Raw genomic sequence first — 19,027 nt, 5'->3', positions numbered from 1 at the left:
TGTTAAGTCACACTGCTCGCAAGTCTCCGGACAGGCAGTCATTTTGGAGTTGCCAAATAGAGGATCTCTAGCAGCCAGGGGCCTGTGGTGAGATGGGAGAGACCAAGGCACAGTGAGAAAGATAGTAAAAGAGCAAAGTGTGCAGGCTGGATTGTAGACAGAGAGTAGTGAGGTGAAGTAGGAGGGGACAAGGTGATGGAGTGCTTTAAAGCCAGTGAGGAGTTTTTGTTCGATGCAGAGCTGGATGTTGGGATGAGTTTGGTTTGCTGGGGAATTGGAGTCGATAGTCTCTTTTGGAGTTTAATGGTATAAAACCGAGTGTGTGGCTCAAGATATTTATATTTACAATTTTGCATCCTTTTCAAGTTTGTCTCTGAATACAGTATTACTTGTGAAGAGATATGTGTAATGGGAGTTTTAGACTTCTTCAAAATACCCAGAGTTCCATTTTGGATTCTGGACAAATTCCACATTTCTTTCATTCCTTCGAAGGGTTGGTCTGGCAAAGGGCCAGGGTTTCTCTTTCTAGAGGTTTTAGCAAGCAAGGTGTCTCTTACTTAACTCTGACTAATCCTCACTTTGCTAGTCATTGAGATATGTCATCTTAGCACTCAGTTGAGTATCCAGTATATTGTGTATTTACAGATTTGTGATTCTTTTGGTCTTACACTTTCAATCTCTGTAATATTTCTGGCAATTTGGGCTCACTTTTCTCTGCCTTTGCCTGTCACCTCCTTGAGAGCAGACTCTGCTTCTTGCATTTCTGTGCTGGGTTTGCACACATCTGGTATAGTGCTCCGCTCACAGAAGATGCCTAATAAATTGTAAGCTCCTCCCAATAGTCCGAAAACTCCTTGAGGGCAAGGATTATATCAACTAACTCTGTTGTACTCTCCCAACTGGTTAGCACAAGGCTGTAAACAGAGTAAGCCCACAGTAAATATTACTCATTGAATTATGCGTGCCGTTATTGGTGATGATGATGACTGGCCAAAATTATCCGTGTGTTTCGTCTTCAACTGTCTTTTATGGCTTTCTCAGTTCATAAGCTCCAGCCTTTTTCCATGTCAAAATGTCCCCCCCTTCCTTCTCCCCGATTTAAGGGACAAATGTCTATGCACGAGAGGAAATGAATGTGAACCATGATGACTCTTGCCAGTTTTCTTGTGCTTCCGTCTGTTCTAGATAATTCGGCGAGCATTCTGACGAAGCGGAGGAGATTCAGCCGAACTTCACAGGATGTATATCACCTCCCAGTTGTGATCGCTGACGGTGGCCTCCCCTCTCTTAGCAGCAGCTGTACCCTCACAATCCGAGTCTGTGCGTGCGAGAGAGATGGGCGTGTGCGGACTTGCCATGCTGACGCCTTCCTCTCCTCTGCCGGTTTGAGCACTGGAGCCCTGATTGCCATTCTGCTCTGTGTCGTCATTCTCTTGGGTAAGTCATTAGCCCCACTGACCTGGTCATCCTGGGACAGCTATAAGCAAGGCTCAGAGTGGTAGGACGTAGCTCGTGCGATATGTTCGTACGGTGGCCTGTCGACAGAGGGTAACCGGGAAGGTTACGGAATTGGAAATATAAAGTTATTGGTGAGAAAAGGAGCAGGACTAAGACCCGGCTCAAAAAGCAACAGGACAAACTTTGCAGATTTCCTTGTCCAGAAAACTCTGGGTGGTTTAACCCCCTAGTTTTTCCAAGTAATTTGGAAGGGGGTTGAGAGTCAATTTGGAATGCTCCTGTTTCAAGGAAATCTTGGGTGGATGAAAGACAAAAATGTTCAGGAAAAAAGCTTTTCTGAAGAAATGATATTTTGTTGAGACAACTGCCTGCATCAGAAATAATGGTAAATTCTTTTTCTCATTATAATCCAGCAAATGAATTACACTTTAAAAGTTGTGAAATACAAACAGAATTATATGCAATTTGGCATATACTTTTTCCATTAGCATTTTGTTAGCCTTAAAATCATTTATTAGTGTAGTAAAGTCAACAGAAAGACGAAAGGATTATTTCTAAAATGGTCAGTGTATCCTAAATCCACTATATAACTTTAGGTGGGGAAAATGAGAAATTTTTGAGAGTTGAAATTTTTAGACACAAAGACACACTGCCAGTTATTGTGCTTGTTATATTTAACTATTTTTCTTGCTGGGTCCTACAGAAAATTGTCTACGTCAAGAACTGGGTGGTTTTGGGTTTTGGTTTTTTTTTTCTTTTTTGGATAATCGATTTTATGTCACATCAGTGTAGACCCTGGCACCTTAAAGTTCCTGCTTCAGAAAAATTCAGTGTTAGTGGCCAGCTGTATTTTTTTTCTACACCATTTGAAGAAATATGATCCTATTTACATTTTCTTGTTTGCATTTTTTCTAATGAAGTGCAGTGTTATGTTAATTTCAAGTGGAGGTCAGAGATCAACTGTTTGAGCTATATAAAGTAAACATGTCCTTTAATTTACCACTTCACAGAAATACTTTTAGAGTCAGATTAAATTCTCACCACAAAGAAGCTCTGAAAATAATGCCTTTAATTTAAAAGGACTGTTTAAGACTAGTGGTGATAGTACCCATTTTACTGCAGTGTTTTCCAAAGGTAATTTTATTGCAGAATTATTTCTGACTAGAAAAAAAAGCCAGTTAACATTTCAACAATAATATGATGTTTCAAAAGCAGTATAAAAGAGTGATTTGATAATCTTACTTTGATGTAACATTCCAATAATAATTGTGGCATTAGTTAAGCACTTACTACGTGCCAAGCACCTAATCCATCTCTGGGGTAGATAATGATATTATTAATAATAATAATAGTATTTGAAGTTTACTATATATAACGTGAGAAGCAGCGTGGCTTAGTGGACTGGGCCAGGGCCTGGGGGTCAGAAGAACCTGGGTTCAAATTCCAGCTCTCCCACTTGTCTGCTTTGTGACCTTGAGCAAGTCACTTAACTTCTTTGTGGCTCCGTTATCTCAACAGTAAAATGGGGGTGAAGACTGTGCTGCTCTGTCACCCAGCCGACAACTGGCGGAGGTAGAATTGGAACCCAGGTCCTCTGACTCCCAGGCCTGGGCTTTTTCACTAGGTCACACTGTTTCTCAGGCTCACAGTCTCAGACGGGCAGGGAGGGAGGCAGTACAGTTGTCTCATGCTTTTAATGCACAGGGTCAAATTCCAACTCCAATTTTGGTTTCTAAGTAGTACCCAGGATGTATATGAGGAACATGTCCCATGCTATGTGTGTGTGTTTAGCTTACTATATTTAATATAAGAATAATAATGATAAGATTATAAAAAAAAATTACAAGCTTCTCCCTCTTAAGACTATAGGCAGATACTTAATGCTTCCATTGTACTTCCCCAAGCCTTTTAGTACAGTTTACAGTGTCTTGCATCCAGTGGGTAGTCAATAGATGCTCTCTCACTACTGATACTGTAAATTCTATCACCAAGCTTTTCTCCTTAAAAAAGTCAGTTAAATCTTGCATAAACATAGCATAGGAGTCAAAACTCACGGCTCCCTCTCCGTTTCCATCCTTCCATTCTTTAGGAAAATATTCACACCCATTCTCCTTCCCTCCCTGACCCTCATCTTCAATTGCAAAGTCTCTGATGGCTTCTTTCCCTTCTGCTTTCAAACATACCCAATTCTCCCCAGTCCTGGGAAAAATTAAATATTTTTATTTTATAAAAAATAAAAATAAAATAACCCCCTTAACTCCACTGCATCACCCAGCTATGACTCGATAATCCCCCTATGTTCCTGTCCTAAGTCCTCTGAAAGGTTTGGTTCACCCTCTGCTGCTATGTCCTCCCCTCCCACTGCTTTTTCGATCCTCTGTGATTCAGGTGACATCCTCTTCCGTCCATTGAGATCATTCTCTCCAAAGTCACCGATGATCATCTTCTTGCCAAATTTAATGAACTCTAGGCTGTCCTAATTCTCCTCGACCTCTCAGCTGCCTGTGATACTGTGTATGCTATCCCCTTTCCTGGAAACTATATTGAATCTTTTTTTTTTCTGAAATGGTATTCCCATAGTTCTCTTCCTACCTCCCCAGTGGCTCCTTGCCAATGTCTTTCACCAACTCTTTTTTCTTTCTGCCACTCCCTTAGTTGGGTGTCCCTTGAGGCTCAGTACTGGACCCCTTTCTTTCCCCAGTCTGCACTCACTCCCTATGGAAGCTCATCCACTCCCACAGCTCCATCTACCATCTTTTTGCAGATGAGTCCCATATCTATCTTCTCTCCTCCTGTTCATTCATTCAATAGTATTTATTGAGTGCTTACTATGTGCAGAGCACTGTACTAAGCACTTGGAATGTACAATTCAGCAACAATTGTGCAATCTCAGATCTCCTGCTGCCTTCAGGACCTCATTTTGTGATTATGGCACTGGATCCTCAAATTCAATGTATATAAAACTGAATTCCTCATCATCCTCCCTCCCACATTCTCTCTTCCCCCTGACATATTCCATCACTGTTGATAACACCATCACCCTCCCTATATCACAAGCCTTTAACCTCGGAATTATCCTCAACCAGTCTATCTCATTCAACCTCCATATTGACCAAATCACTATTGGTTCATAATAATAATAACAACAATAGAATAGTAATAGTAGTTGGGAAGTGCTCACTCTGTGTGCCAAGCACCGTACTAAACTCTGGGGTAGAGATTAGGCTGGTCACAGCCCCTGTCCCACATGGAGATCACAGTCTAATTAGGAGGGCCAGGTATTTAATCCCCATTTTACAGATGAGGAAACTGAGGCCCAGAGCAGTTAAATGACTAATCCAAGGTCACACTGCAGGGAAGTGTTACGGCAGAGATTAGGACCCAGATGTTCTGACTCCCGAGCCTGTGCCCTTTCCATTAGACCTCGGTGCCAGGATCCACTCTTTCTTCTCCATCAAAACTGCCACCACTCCGGCACAAGAATTTGTCATGACTCTAGTCCACTAGAGCATCAGCGTCCTCAGAGATCCCCTGGTTCCATTCTCTCCCCTCTAAAATCCATGCTTCACTCCGATGGCCTGGATCCATTTCCTCAAACATCCTTCAGCTGCTCCCTCCCTTAACCTCAAAAACTTCCATTGGTGGCCCAGTCTTCTCTGCATTAAGCAGGAACTCCTGACGACTGTCTTTGAGGCAGCCCTCAATCCGTTCTTTTCTCCCTCCTTATCCTCACTCCTTTCTCACTATACCTCCGGCTAACATTTCACTCCTGTCAAGCCACCCTACTCACTGTGCCCTTAACTGCCACTGTCCACTTCTGCATTACCTAAACTCTTGGAAACTCACACCCCACTTTTGAATTTTTTTTTTAACGGTATTTTCAAGAGCTTAGTATGTGACAGGTGCTGGACTGAGCACTGGGGTGGATCCAAGCAGTCCCTGTCCAACGTGGGGTTCACAGTCTTAATCCCCATTTTACAGATGAGGTAACTCAGGCCCAGAAAAGTGAAGTGATTTGCCCAAGGCCACACAGCAGATAAGTGACAGAGCCACTTATAATGGCTTTATACTCTACATTGTTTCTACCCGCAGTCTATTTCACCATCTATCTCCCCTGATATATTGTCAGTTCCTTGAGGGCGGGGTTGTGTTTACTAACTCTGTTGAACATCCCAGGTGGCCTGATTTAGTGCTCTGCTCAGAGGAAGCACTCGATAAGCAGCATGGCCCACTGGAAAGAGCATGGGCCTGGCGGTCAGAAATCTGGATGCTAATCCCAGCTCAGCCACTTTCTTGCTAGGTGATCTGGGGAAAGTTACTGTACTTTTCCATGCCTCAGTTTCCTCAACTGTAAATTGGAGGTTCAATTCCTGTCTTCCTTCTTATTTAGATTGTGAACCCTATGTCGGAGAGGGACTGTGTGGGACCCGATGATTTTTATCTACCCCAGCACTTAGATTTTGCTTTTTTGTTTTTCAAGTTGCTTATCGGACTCTTGAGTCGAACTGCATTTAAAAGTAAATGCAATTTCCTGCTGGTGGCTGATCATAAGCCAGGCCGTAGAGCCATGTATTTCTTCAGTTTGTTGTTCATTTGTCAAAAGCCCCTAAGCCTTTCATAAATCTCTAAAAGACCGAGAAAGAGAAATGCTTTGTTGTATGTTAACACTCAAAGCATTTTAATAAAGAACAACATAATTGGAGTTCACATACAGTTCACATACCCACATTTACACATACAAACATTTGAGAAAAATCTAAGAGTCACCTTTAGCATCATGAAGTGGAACCATGCTGATTTCGTACTACAACCCAGCCCTTGAACCTGGCTCTTCCAAAGCCAATCTACTCACTACATCCCCATCCCATCTATATCACCGCCAAACCTTTGCCCACACTCACCCCCTGGCCTGGAACTAGCTCCCTCTCCCTTCCTACATGAGAGACCACCTCCCTCCCCACCTTCAAATCCTTATTAAAATCACATAAGTGTGGTATTAAGGATTTACTATGTTGCAAGCACAGTACTAAATGTGGGGTTAGGTACTAGGTAAACAGGTCCCACATGAGACTCACTGTCTAAGTAGGAGGGATAACAGGTCTGGAATCCCCATTTTGCAGGTAAGGGAACTGAAGCACAGAGAAGGTGAGTAATTTGCCCCAGATCACACAGCTAAGTGGCAATGTAGGGATTAGAACCCAGATCCTCTGACTCCCAGGACCGCACTCTTTCCAGTATGTCACACTGTGTCTCCTACAAGAAGCCTTCCTCAACAAAGTCCTCGTTTCCCCATTTCCTCTTCCATCTGTGTTGCTTTTGCACTTGGATCTGTACTCTTTAAGCACTTGATGTTCACCCCACCCTCAGCTTCACAGCACTCATTCACTCATTCATTCAATTGTGTTTATTGAGCGCTTACTGTGTTCAGAGCACTGTACTAAGCCCACAGCGGGCTTAAAGTCTCTCATGTATGTATCTGTAATTCATTTTAATGTCTGTCTCCCTCTCCTGACCGTAAGCTTCTACCAGCACTGTTGGGTTACACTCTCCTAAGTGTTTTAGTACAATGCTGTGCATACAGTCACTGCTCCATAGATATCATTGGTTGATTGTTTGAGCTAGAAATGTATACTAAGATTGAATGAATACTAGGGTGACTAGCAGAGGAATGTGTGGCTATAGAAGTGGGATATTATGTTTGGGAGAGGTTGCATTTATGGTAGGAGGCGTAACAGTGTGCCATATATATATGTGAAACAAACAGTACAGTGCTTCGCACACAGTAGGCTCTCAGTAAATGTGATTGAATTATTTCAAAGATATTTCACATTTCATTGATATTTCATAGATATAGATATTTAATAGATAATTTCAACTATGGAGATGAACTATTTTCAAACACATTCTGTGGCTAAGTTATGTTTTCCTGAAATGGTGAGGAACCTGAGAACTCCTCCTTCTAAGAACAGTTTTTTCATTTCTGTTATCTTTTTTTGTTTACCCTGCCACTGATTGCTGTTTCTAATTCATTACTACCACCTATTTATACTTAACTTAGGCCGGTGAGTCTTTTGTGAGATGGAAACAGATGTTTTGTCTAATTACACTGTATCCATCCCTGTACAGTGTTCACCACATAGCAGCACTATCCAATCCACCCGACCGCAATCTCATCTCCCCATTCTAGAGCCCATTCACTTTTCCCTCCCACTCAAGCAATCAGTGGTATTTATTGAGTGCGTCCTATGTGAAGACCACCGTACAAAGTGTTTGGGAGAGGACAATACATCAGAATTAGCAGAAACATCCCCTGCCCGTAAGAGGTTTAGGGCCTTGTCCCCAAACCCTTCCCTTTCAACCTTTCGCCTACCACCCCCAATTCAACATTTGTTTTGACAGATATTTGACCTCATGGTAAATGTTTGCCCAGAATGGGCTGAAATTGGCTAGATAACATTTAAATTTAAAAGAACCTTGTAATTGTTAGCCTGTTGTCTGGATAGAGTCATTCTTATCTGGGATTTGTGAGAAGCAGCATGGCCCAGTGGAAAGAGAGCAGGAAAGGAAGTCAGAAGGATCTGGGTTCTGGTCCAGGATCCACCACCTGTCTGCTGTGTGACCTAGGGCAAGTCTTTTCACTTTTCTGTGCCTCAGTTACCTCATCTGTAAAATGAAGATTGAGACTGTGAGCCCCACTTGGGACTGGAACTCTGCCCAACTTGATTAACTTGTTTCTACCCCAACACTTAGTACAGTGCCTGATATAAGTGCTAACAACTACCATAAAAGACTTGTCTTTTTTGTAGGAGTTTGAGTAGGCCCAACCCAGATTTGGAAAGCCTCTGGAATGACAACTTCTTATGGACAGGGAACATGTTTACCAATTTTTTTTCTTTGTATTTGCCCAAGGGCTTAGTAGAATGCTCTGCACATAGTAAGTGTTCAACACATACCATTGATTGATCGAATAATTGATTGTAACCCAGTAGAAGCAGTTTTGCCTGATGGATAGTGCCTGGGCTTGGGAGTCCAAAGAACCTGTGTTTAAATCCCAGCTCAGCCACTTGACTGCCGGGTGACCTTGCACAAGTCACTCACTTCTCTCACAATTACATCATCTTGTAATCAGGTTGGACACAGTCCATGTCCCACATGGGGCTCACAGCCATAATACCCATAATAAAGATGAGGTAACTGAGGCCCAGTGAAGTGAATAGCCCAAGGCCACACAGCAGACAGTTGGCAGAGGCGGGATTAGGATCCACATTCTCAGACTCCCAAACCCGTGCTCTTGTCAGTAGGCCACACTGCTTTGCTTCCCATGTACAGAGTAGGGACGATAGGAGCCAATGAGGTGACCGATCCAAATGTGTCTGGAGCCTGTTCGGGTTCTGACGTCTTTACCGAGTCTTGTCACGCTCTCACGTTTTTCCTCCCCCGACAGCCATAGTGGTCCTCTTCATCACGCTGAGGCGCAGCAAGAAAGAGCCGCTGATCATTTCGGAAGAGGACGTCCGGGAAAACGTGGTCACTTACGACGACGAGGGCGGCGGCGAGGAGGACACGGAGGCTTTTGACATCGCTGCCTTGAGAAACCCTTCAGCCGCCGAGGAACTGAGGTACCGGCGGGACGTCCAGCCTGACGTGAAGCCACCGACGCCCCCGCCACCATCGGAGCCCCACCGTCCTTCCCCACACCTCGGCGGCCTGGACGTCCAGGAGTTCATCCGGCGGAGACTGGCCGAGGCCGATGTGGATCCCAGCGTGCCCCCCTACGACTCCCTCCAGACCTACGCCTACGAGGGCCGGCGCTCGGAAGCCGGATCCATCAGCTCTCTGGATTCCGCCACGACACACTCAGACCAAGATTACGGATACCTTGGGGACTGGGGGCCGGAGTTCCGCAAGTTGGCCGAACTCTATGGAGACATAGAATCTGAAAGAACGACTTAGTCGACCGGCGCGGATTCTGCGGGGGAAGGTGTAGACTGCCCACCGCAGAGCCCACCGCTTTCCCCATGCGGAGTGGGAGGTGGATGCGACGGAACGGACGGAGGGAGGGAATCCATCCTGGGGGCTGGCGAGTTGTTCACGGTCACTGTTAGAAACAAGTGCCCTTTCAGGTTGGAAACCGGGTCTGTCCATTGGAAGAGAGTTGAATTTGGAAGGGAAAAGCAAAAACAAATTCAGAGAAAAAAGGAAGCTATTGTTCTTTGTGCATATTTTTTAATTGCTCAATAAAGTCCGTGATTCCGTTTCATTTACAGTCTCTGAAATAAACCTAGTGGTGATGTTTGTTGCCACATGCTTAGAAAGACAGATCTCAAGTGCCAAGCATTTTCCATCTCGAGGGCAAAAGCCAAGGGTTAGGGTCTGAGCTGTGCTAGCTGGGATGACTTGGTGGCTGTCCTCTCGTGGTCCTGGTTCAAACCCCAAGCGGGCGTGCGGCCGACATTCCACATCTGCCCCATTCCCTCCCCGCCCTAGACCCAGCCTTTACTCACAAAATGCACGGACTTGAACTTGTAGTTCTTCCGAGCCCTGCCCATTGGGTTTCTCTACAGGGAAGGGATGGACCTGGGGGACTCTCCTGCCCTGTTCATTTCGCAGTTGGGAATCACCAGATGTGCTCTGTTTCTAAGTGCAGAGACCCACCGTGGTCTCTTTGCATCCCGACGACCCACTCATTTTCCCTTCTAACCAGAAGCTTTATTTTCTAGATCTAACCATTTGAGGACCGGTGTGAACTCAGTGAAGCAGAAGAAACGTGGGCAGATTAATACAAATCACCCTAACAGCAAGCCGTATCCCACTGTTCAGGTGTCCAGGGAACGTGTCTACCAACCCTGCTGTTTTGGGCTCTCCCAAGTGCTTACTACAGTGCTCTGCACACAGTAAGTGCTCAATAAATACCACTGATTGATTAAGGTGGTTCCATTTCCCTCAAACTCAGTGACCACAGATGGGTCATGTTAACAGGTGGGCTATTTGCTTCTACTTCCAACCAATTCTGTGTGTAATGGCTGCGTGAATTTTTCAATTCCTATCTCCAACATACCAGGCCAAATTACTCTCCAGCACGCATTTCTTCCTCCTCCGCTGAGGTCCTCTTTCTTCTGTTTCTGTTCCTCTCGTCTTCCTTCTCAGCTTTTTCTTTGCTCTTTTCTTCTCTCCTATTTTTCTTCTTCCTCTCTCCTCTTTCCCCTCTTTCTTTTTTCCTTCCTCCAATCCTCCCTTCTTTTCTGTCCCCATCTTTTTGTGTTCATTTTAAATTTTTTAAAAGTATTGAAATATAATGGAGGAAAGGTAAAGCCAAATTCCATCTCTTAGATTCAGAAGATCATTTCAAAGTAGGTATGATTATGAAGTGCAATTCAAGAGCATTTTGGCACTCGATTCAAGTTTGGGTCATGTCACCATTTTGTTTCTTCATGTTATGTTTTTTTGTTGCTATTCTCTATCTTGCCCTCCCTGCTCTGTTTCTCGCTCATTTCGAGATTTCGAGAATCACTGATCACAACAGACAGGTTTCTTATTCAGAAAATCTCAGATGTCAAGGATGTCGAAGAAATACCATGAGCATTTTTTTCCGATTTTGTTCCTTGCCATTTAACAGCCATTGGAGTTATGTACGTGATTTGGATTGAGTACTACTTTAAAGATTTCAGAAATCTCCCTGGCAAATGGCCCATAAAAAATAAGGAAACAAATCTGACACTTTTGGCATTAGTTTTTCACATCATGTTATTCCTCGTTATCAGACATATGGGTTCTATCTCTTCAACTCACTTCTAAATACAATAATTATGGTCTGAAGTCATCTCTTCTCTAAATGATGTCCAAAAATATTTCAAATTCAATGAGTTTATTAAGGGTCAAAGCTTGTAAAACGAGCCAGACCATCATTCTTTTCATTTCTACTCAAGAAATGACCAAGTGCCGAACATTTCAAATGTATCAAATGAAATCATGTTGAAGGTTCATGACCTCTAGAGGAAACATTTCTCCTGACAAACTATCTGAATCTTCCCATATGCAATGTATTGGATTTTTAATTCATTTGGAATTCTCCGTTACTGTCCCATTACAGTTTCAAGATACAGAAAATTGGTAAGTTTAGCATGAATAATTCTCAATCTGGGTTTCAAGACTGAGGGAGAAAATGTAATTTAAGCCCTATGCACAGTGTTAGCTTTCGATGTGCCGTTTTATCATGATTTGCAACTTGTTGTTTAGCCTAGTTGTATGAAGTCAAATCAAAAGATAAATGCAGTAGCTTTGGGGACTATCCTCTTGATAGCCATATTCCAATTATGCTAATGTCAGTTTTGCATAAAGTCAGGAAAACAGTTAGGTTCCTCAGGGATGGTTATGTTTGTGGTTATTGTGACCGCGAATGTGTGTGTGTGTGTGTGTGTGTGTGTGTGTAAAATTTTGAAATTCCAAGAGGTTTAAGATCATTATTCACCAGAACCATCCTGAATCTCTGATTCGGCAGAGAGACTGTGTTTTGTTTGATGTGTACTGACACCGTTTTTCCCAATTGTTAATTTTTCACTAAAAGACTGCACATTATTCTTCTACACCTATGTGATGGATGAATGTGTGCTTTCTGCATGTCACCTAAAACGCCTCTGTCATTTCACAGAGCAAAAGCATATTTGAAATTTTTCCACTGGTCGTATTTTCTCTCTCAGGAACAAACTATTTTTGATACCTTCTAAATCAACACTATTAAACTCAAATTTGGTTTTCTGGAAATAACTTAGTTTTTCTGCCAATTCCGGTGAAAGTGAAGTATCAGTGAAGACACAAAAAAGAGTACTGTGGATATTGTCTTTCGACCATCTCTCCATAAATGGACTTGAAGTATTTCTCGTCCCTTGCTTTTTTTTCCATTGTATTAAATACCAGTTAAGCACCACCATTAACGTTCTTGTGCTTTGCTAATGTTACTACTTGAACATTGCATTGACTGAGTAAATTAGGCACCTATCTGTCACACATATTTATGTTAAAAAAAAAAATAGCGGCCAGATTCATGAGCTGATTTTTCCATCTAAAACATAGAGCCAAATTGACGATGAGCACTCAAGTGTTGACATCACATGTCCCCAGTGTGCATCCGGTCATTTATGGCGGATCCGAGCAGCCAGGTGTGGTCCAATTCACATGTGACCTTTTTCCTCGTTTCACTACTGTCTACAGTATGAATTCTACCGTAGCTCCTTTTAAACCATCTGTCGTGTGGGAGATGGACCTTTCTACGTGGAAGCGATCCGGATGAACGGAACGAGTGCTTCTTGGTGTCCCAGACAGGCGTGTGCCTCACTGCTGCTTCTTACGAGGTATTCGTGACTACCAAATGTTCCTTCTGTGACAGCTGTCCATCAGTGGTATTGATGAGGGTTTACTGTGTGCTGTGCCAAGTTCCAAACAGAGCATAGTGTGAACACAATAAAGTAGGTGACATCTCTGCCTCCTTGGAGTTTACAATCTAGTGGGGGAGGCACTGTCCTGAGCAGTGGGTTACATGTGAGATAACTGGGCTGGACACAATCCTTGTTCCACATATGGCTCGTAGTCCTAATCCCCATTTTACAGATGAGGTAACTGAAGCACAGAGAAGTGAAGTTACTTGTTCAAGGTCAAACAGCAGACAAGTGGCAGAGCCAGAATTAGAACCCAGGTCCTTCTGATGCCCAGGCTTCTGATTTGGCCCATGCTGCTTCCCCTAGTTGTGTCTAGTGTGTGCATACGCACACACACACCCCTCTGCTGGTGGTGGGAGAAGAGGGAAACAATTTAGCTGCATGTTTGGGAGAGGGGCAGTTGTACATTTGCTGTATCAGCCACATGTTCTGTCATAAGAAACCCAGAAACCTTGGAATACTGGAGCATGAAGAAAGTTCTTTAAGTCAACAATAAGAGAAACCCAAAAAGGATAGGCTTATTCTCCTTTTTCAAAATAAAAAATTTCTAAATATTTGACTGAATATCAAAAAGCAGCGTAGCATAGTGGAAAGACCATAGACCTGGAAGGTAGAGAAACTGAATTCTGATCCCAGGTCCAGCCATATGTCTGCTCTGTGATTTAACTTCTCTGTGACCCAGTTCCCTCGTCTGTAAAATGAGAATTAACACTGTGAGTCCTATGTGGGACATGGACTGTGTCCACTCTGATTAGCTTCTATCTATCCCAGCGCTACCACAAAGTAAGCGCTGTCCTACCACATAGTAAGCGTTTAACAAATACCACATCCATAATGCTGAGGGAAATTAGTGATAACAGGTGAGGAGGATGGGGGAGGGAGTGGCCTTTCCTAACCAGCCTCTCATTTCCCCACTCTATTGTCTGTCCCTTGTGTACGTTCTTGCCCTAACAATCTCTCAACTTTCTTTCTCCCCTTTGAAGCACCGTGAAATACCTTATTGGTATAATTTCTCCAATTTAAGAATTTTCTGAGCCAAATGAAGAAAAGCAGCCTGCCTTTCTAAAGGAAGTTACCGTGTCGCATTTGGAAGTTTGAATCTCGGATACGTTACTATCGGCTTCGTGTCCTGCTTTCTCCTCTAGAAAGCAATAGAGGTGTCTCCCAAGAATGTTCTGTAGCAGTCATTTTTGTCAAAGTTAAGATCCTTCACTTTATGGATGTGGTAGTGTCTTGGGGCTCTTAAAATAATTTGCCCCCTCCCGCTGTTAGACTAGATTTTTTTCTATATTCTGATAGGAAAAGCGTCACAGTCTCCATGAGAAAAACAAACTACTTTCTATCCCACAGAGTCCATGCAGGAAGACAAGCTGCCCTGTTGATCTATTTCAAAATCTGTCTTCTCTAATTATCTATCATTCCCTAAGTAGATTTTTTTCTGCCCTTAATTGTATCTCCTGTCCCTTGGAAGACCTGTACAATGCTATTGCCTTTATTTGCCAAAAGGCATCCGTGGAGAATGGCAGTCTCACTCCAAAGGACCCATATTTAGGTTTGTAGCCATTCTGTCTCTCATTTCATCGACAAATTGAGAGGTTTTGGGAGGAAGAGGCATGGGGCCTAGAACGTGGGCCTGGGAGTCAGAAGGACCTAAGTTCTAATCCTGACCCCGCCACCTCTCTGCTGCGTAACCTCAGGCAAGTTACTTCACTTTTCTGGGCCTCAGTTACCTCATCTATAAAATGGGGGTGAAGACTATGAGCCAGGGACTGTGTCCAACCTCATTAACTTGTCTCCACCCTAGCGGTTAGAACAGTGCTTAACACATAGTAAGCGCTCAACGAATACCATTATTATTATTTTTAGCTGAACTCATGTAAAAGAAATGTACATGGAAATATTATTGAAAACAGCTTTCACAACCTCTAGGAAACAAGGATTTTGATCAACCTTTTTTAGGTGGTATTTTTTTAATTCAGCATTGTTTTGATCACTGGGGTAGTAACCGGTTAATCAAATCAGACATGTTCCCTGTGCCATGATCTAAGTAGGAAGGATCAGTCATGAATTCCAATTTTACAGATGAGGCAACTACAGCACAGAGAAGTCAAGTGACTCACCTAAGGTCACAAAGGCAAGAGGCAGAACTGGGATTAGAACCCAGGTCTCAGGCCTGTGACCTTTCCACTAGGCCACGCTCCTCCTCATGTTGTCATTAGAGCCCCATGCACTAAACCTGGGTATTAGAAAGCATTTAAAAAAAATATTAGCTCCCTGAAGGGTTTGCATGTTATCTGCTCATTCCTGTGGATTTGCAAGGACACACAGAGGAAACCCATAGGGATAAACTATTCAGTTGATTTGGAGGTGCAGCTGTGCATTCATCACCGGGATTTCAAAGGCTCCGCCACATCTGAAGAGGGCACGTCATCAAAGGCTGTGGAGACCTGAACTCTTGACAGCTTTGTGTCAAGATCCTCTCTGAAGGAAAATCAGGTAAGCGCTCTCCCGAAGCGGGAACTACGGGATGACTCCCGAGCGAAGAAGCAGATGTATTTGTTACCGCAACAGGAAACAAGTCTATGTTATATTATCTGGACCTGGAGATGTGCCCTGCATTCTGTTATGTGGGCTTCAACATACCAACACAAGAGCATCCTCTCTAAAGCGGCACGATTCCTAAACAGTGTCCAGGCATTTGCTAAGGATCATCCGGGAGCAAGAACCCTTCCCTTTGATTTGCTCGCTGTAACTTCTTTTCCGTCACCTGGGAATCCGAGTAAGAAAGCCCTGGACTTTACCTCTTTGTATACTCAATGGTGACACTACTGACACACATATATGTGTGAATAGGCTTGACTGTGTGCAGGGGACGTATCATTCGACGCTGTGAGCAGATAAAACAGCTCTTTGCCTTCTTTATTCACAGGGCTCGTTCCCATTTTGGAATCTACGTGTCGATATCACCGTCCGGTAGACTGTGTCGGACTCTCTCTACCGATTGTGGCCCTTCGAGCTAGCCTGTCTGCTGCTGTTTTCCCCCAGTAGACTGATGCAAGGTAGAATTATCTGCAACCATATGCCTTCATCGCTCCCTGGAGCCCACCCCAACTCACCATCTGGGGGTAAGTTAATGATAATAATAATAATAATAATGATAATAGTGGTATTTGTTAAGCGCTTACTATGTGCCAAGCAAGGTAATCAGGTTGTCTCTCGTGGGGCTAATGCCAGCCTACTCAGTGTACCTCCATCTCATCTATCTATCTCACTGCTGACCTTTCGCTCACATCCTACCTCTGGCCTGGAACACCTTCCCTCCACATATCCCAAAGACAATTTCTCTCCCCTCCTACGAAGCCTTATTGAAGGCACTTTTTCTCCAAGAGGCCTTCCCTGACTAAGCTCTCCTCTTCTCCCACTCCCTTCTACATCACCTTGATTTGCTCCCTTTTTTCACCCCTCCCTCAGCCCCAAAGCACTTCTATTCAGTCTCCCTCTCTAGACTGCCAGCTCACTGTGGGCAGGGAATATGCCTACCAACTCTGTTATATTGTACTCTCCCAAGTGCCTAGTACAGTGCTCTGCACACAGTAAGCGCTCAATACTACTGATTGATTGATTGATAGAAATAGCAGCCAGCTTCTGAAATAGTAACATTCACCTTAGCCCATGCTACAGGCAGCCACGTGGAGACCAAGTCCAACTAATCTGCTTTCACCTAGTGCAGGTTCACGGGATGAAGCTAGGGCACTGTTAAAAAATCAGCTAAACATTCTCTACAGTCACCACTTCCTTACAATGATTTATTTCCCTAATAAAACGCAACCAGTGTTCCCTATTTGCCATGCGGTTGATATAAATTACATAAACTGTAGAAGTGGAAAAAAAAACATATTAAAACCAGAAAATGACTTTGGCCTTATAGGTCTGAGGGTCTAAGGGCCCGTGGTTCATTTCAATCTGCAAGAGGGTGAATTGGCTTCACTTCCCCGGGGGAAAAAATGTAAACCATTTCATCATTCCTTGAAAATGGAATTGGTTGCTTTTTTTTTTTTCATTTTAGCTAAAGAGTCGGTTCAAATTGCTAAACAATTCACTCCATAACGAATTGTTCTTTCTTGCACTCCCAGAGTTTTGATAGTCCTTTAGAATTTAGAATTAGAAAGATGAATTTCTTCTGTTCCATTTAATTTCTGTTAGAAATATCAGCAATGGCTTGGGTTTAAAAGTCAGTGCCTTTCTATATGTGGCACATGTTGAAACGGGATTAAAGTTTCTTTGAGAGTTTACCTCATTCCAAAATGTCATTTTAATTTGCTTGTTCTATGTCCTCCCATTCTGGCTACTGGTAACATAATGCAATATAATTATTTTGCAAAACACCTAATCAGGAAAATATTCCTTTTGCTTCTCTTGGGACTTTCTGAGGGGCCTCTGGGTGTGTTTGTGTGTGTGTAATTTTTTTATTTTCACCATTGATGGTACAATGCAAGTGTGCTCATCCATAGTGAGTGGAGATACCAGTAGATTTATGGAGTCTATTTAGGTTTTTGAGACCAATAATAATAATAATAATTGTGGCATTTGGTAAGCACTTACTGTGTGCCAGACACTGTACTAAGGCTGGGGTGTGTACAAGGTAATCAGGTTGTAAATCAGATTGAAACAGCCTCTATCCGACATGTGGTTCACAGTCATTTGACAGATGAGGGAACTGTCTGTCAACACCAAGGAGGTCCTCTGACTCCCAGGCCCGTGCTCTATCTACTAGGCCATGCCTCAGTGCCTACTAGGCTAGGCCTCAATGAGTTAGAACTCATGGTGGAAGATTTTCATTTGGTCTTAAATGGCACCTCTGAGGGAGAGGCCCAGGGAGCTGGGGAAATGTCTGAAGTTGTGGGGAATGACATTCTTGCTTTCCACCGTAGGCATATACCAGGTTGTGCAGTCCCCATGTTGCCCCTTCGGGTAGCAGTGGAACTTTGAAGATGAGAGGATGGACCTTCTCGAGATTCTCAGCTGTCGGACGTTTGATATGGCTGCGAGGCACCAGATGGTGCAGCAAGATGGAAGCAGAAGCAACAGAACTAGAAAGACCCAGGACAGCGAGAGCCCTGCAGGACAGTGGCTCTGGGAAGGTGAGCGACAGGGGATGTTGCGCCTCACGGATTCAGGTGCTGCCTAGTTCATTCATTCATTCAATCAGATTTATTGAGTGCTTACTGTGTGCAGAGCACTGTACTCAGCACTTGGGAAGTACAGTTCGGCAATAAATAGAGACAATCCCTGCCCAACAACGGGCTCACAGTCTAGAAGCAGCAGACGGACAAACGTGACAGTCTAGTGCCACGGCAACTAGGCTCTCACTGTTTTCATCTCGTTCTGTCTTGGGAAAAGTTGGAAACACGTCACACTTGGGGTGATGCGTTAGGTCAAGATTTTCACTTAGACTGTTCCACAACTCTTTGCCTAGAAAAGGTGCCTCCACATATCTTCCTTGAAGTGCATGCTGCTGAGAAGCAGTGTAGCTTAGTGGACAAATCATGAGCCTGAGAGTCAGAAGGACCTGGGTTCTAATTCCAGCTCAGCCGTGTGTCTGCTGTGTGACTTTGAGCAAGTCACTTCACTTCTCTGTGCCTCAATATCCTCATCTGTAAAATGAGGATTAAGACTGTGAGTCCCCCATGTGGTACATGGACTGTCTCCAATATGATTAACTTGTATCTACTCCAGCACTTAGTGTGTGGCACGTAGTATGTGCTTAAAAAAGACCATAATAATAATAATTATTATTATTATTACTATATATGTTGAGATGGACTATTCTCTGTTTAAGATGAGTGGGGGGGGCGGGGGGGCTGATTTCACTGATTCCCGACCCCCAAGTGTAGTAGCGGGAGGAAAACAGTCACTTAGAGGTGACTCACTGAGGCAAGTGGAATTACCTAGCGAAGACAATCAGATGGAAGGATGGGGGAGGAAATAGAGGGTCTGGGTAAGTTGCAAGCAAGTTAGCCATGTTCCTAGGAAAACAAGAGATGGGAAGAGCTCAGGCTGTGGATCCTGGGGACACGGTGCCAAGGAAGAGACCAGAGATGACCACGGTTGAGGTTTGGATACCCTGGAATTTTGGA

The 19,027-nt window shown here is 43.7% G+C and overlaps 1 protein-coding gene and 1 long non-coding RNA gene across 5 annotated transcripts in view; one reads left to right on the top strand and one right to left on the bottom strand.

The window, feature by feature from the left end:
- The window catches only part of CDH18 (cadherin 18), a 450,368-nt gene extending 440,644 nt beyond the window's left edge, over positions 1-9,724 (top strand). For all 4 annotated transcript variants that reach the window (XM_029053976.2, XM_007655498.3, XM_007655499.3 and 1 more), the window contains 2 exons: positions 1,186-1,437; positions 8,903-9,724. In XM_029053976.2, coding sequence (XP_028909809.1) covers positions 1,186-1,437; positions 8,903-9,411 — 761 coding nt within the window. In that variant the 3' untranslated portion in view covers positions 9,412-9,724. The remainder of the gene's footprint in view (positions 1-1,185; positions 1,438-8,902) is intronic.
- The window catches only part of LOC114807643, a 77,933-nt gene that overhangs the window by 5,737 nt on the left and 53,169 nt on the right, over positions 1-19,027 (bottom strand). The window lies entirely within an intron of this gene.

This window comes from Ornithorhynchus anatinus, chromosome X3 (assembly GCF_004115215.2).
Source record: "Ornithorhynchus anatinus isolate Pmale09 chromosome X3, mOrnAna1.pri.v4, whole genome shotgun sequence".
NCBI classification, from domain to species: domain Eukaryota; kingdom Metazoa; phylum Chordata; class Mammalia; order Monotremata; family Ornithorhynchidae; genus Ornithorhynchus; species Ornithorhynchus anatinus.
The sequence above is the reverse complement of the archived record's forward strand: the minus strand, read 5'-3'. Positions and strand labels throughout refer to the sequence as shown.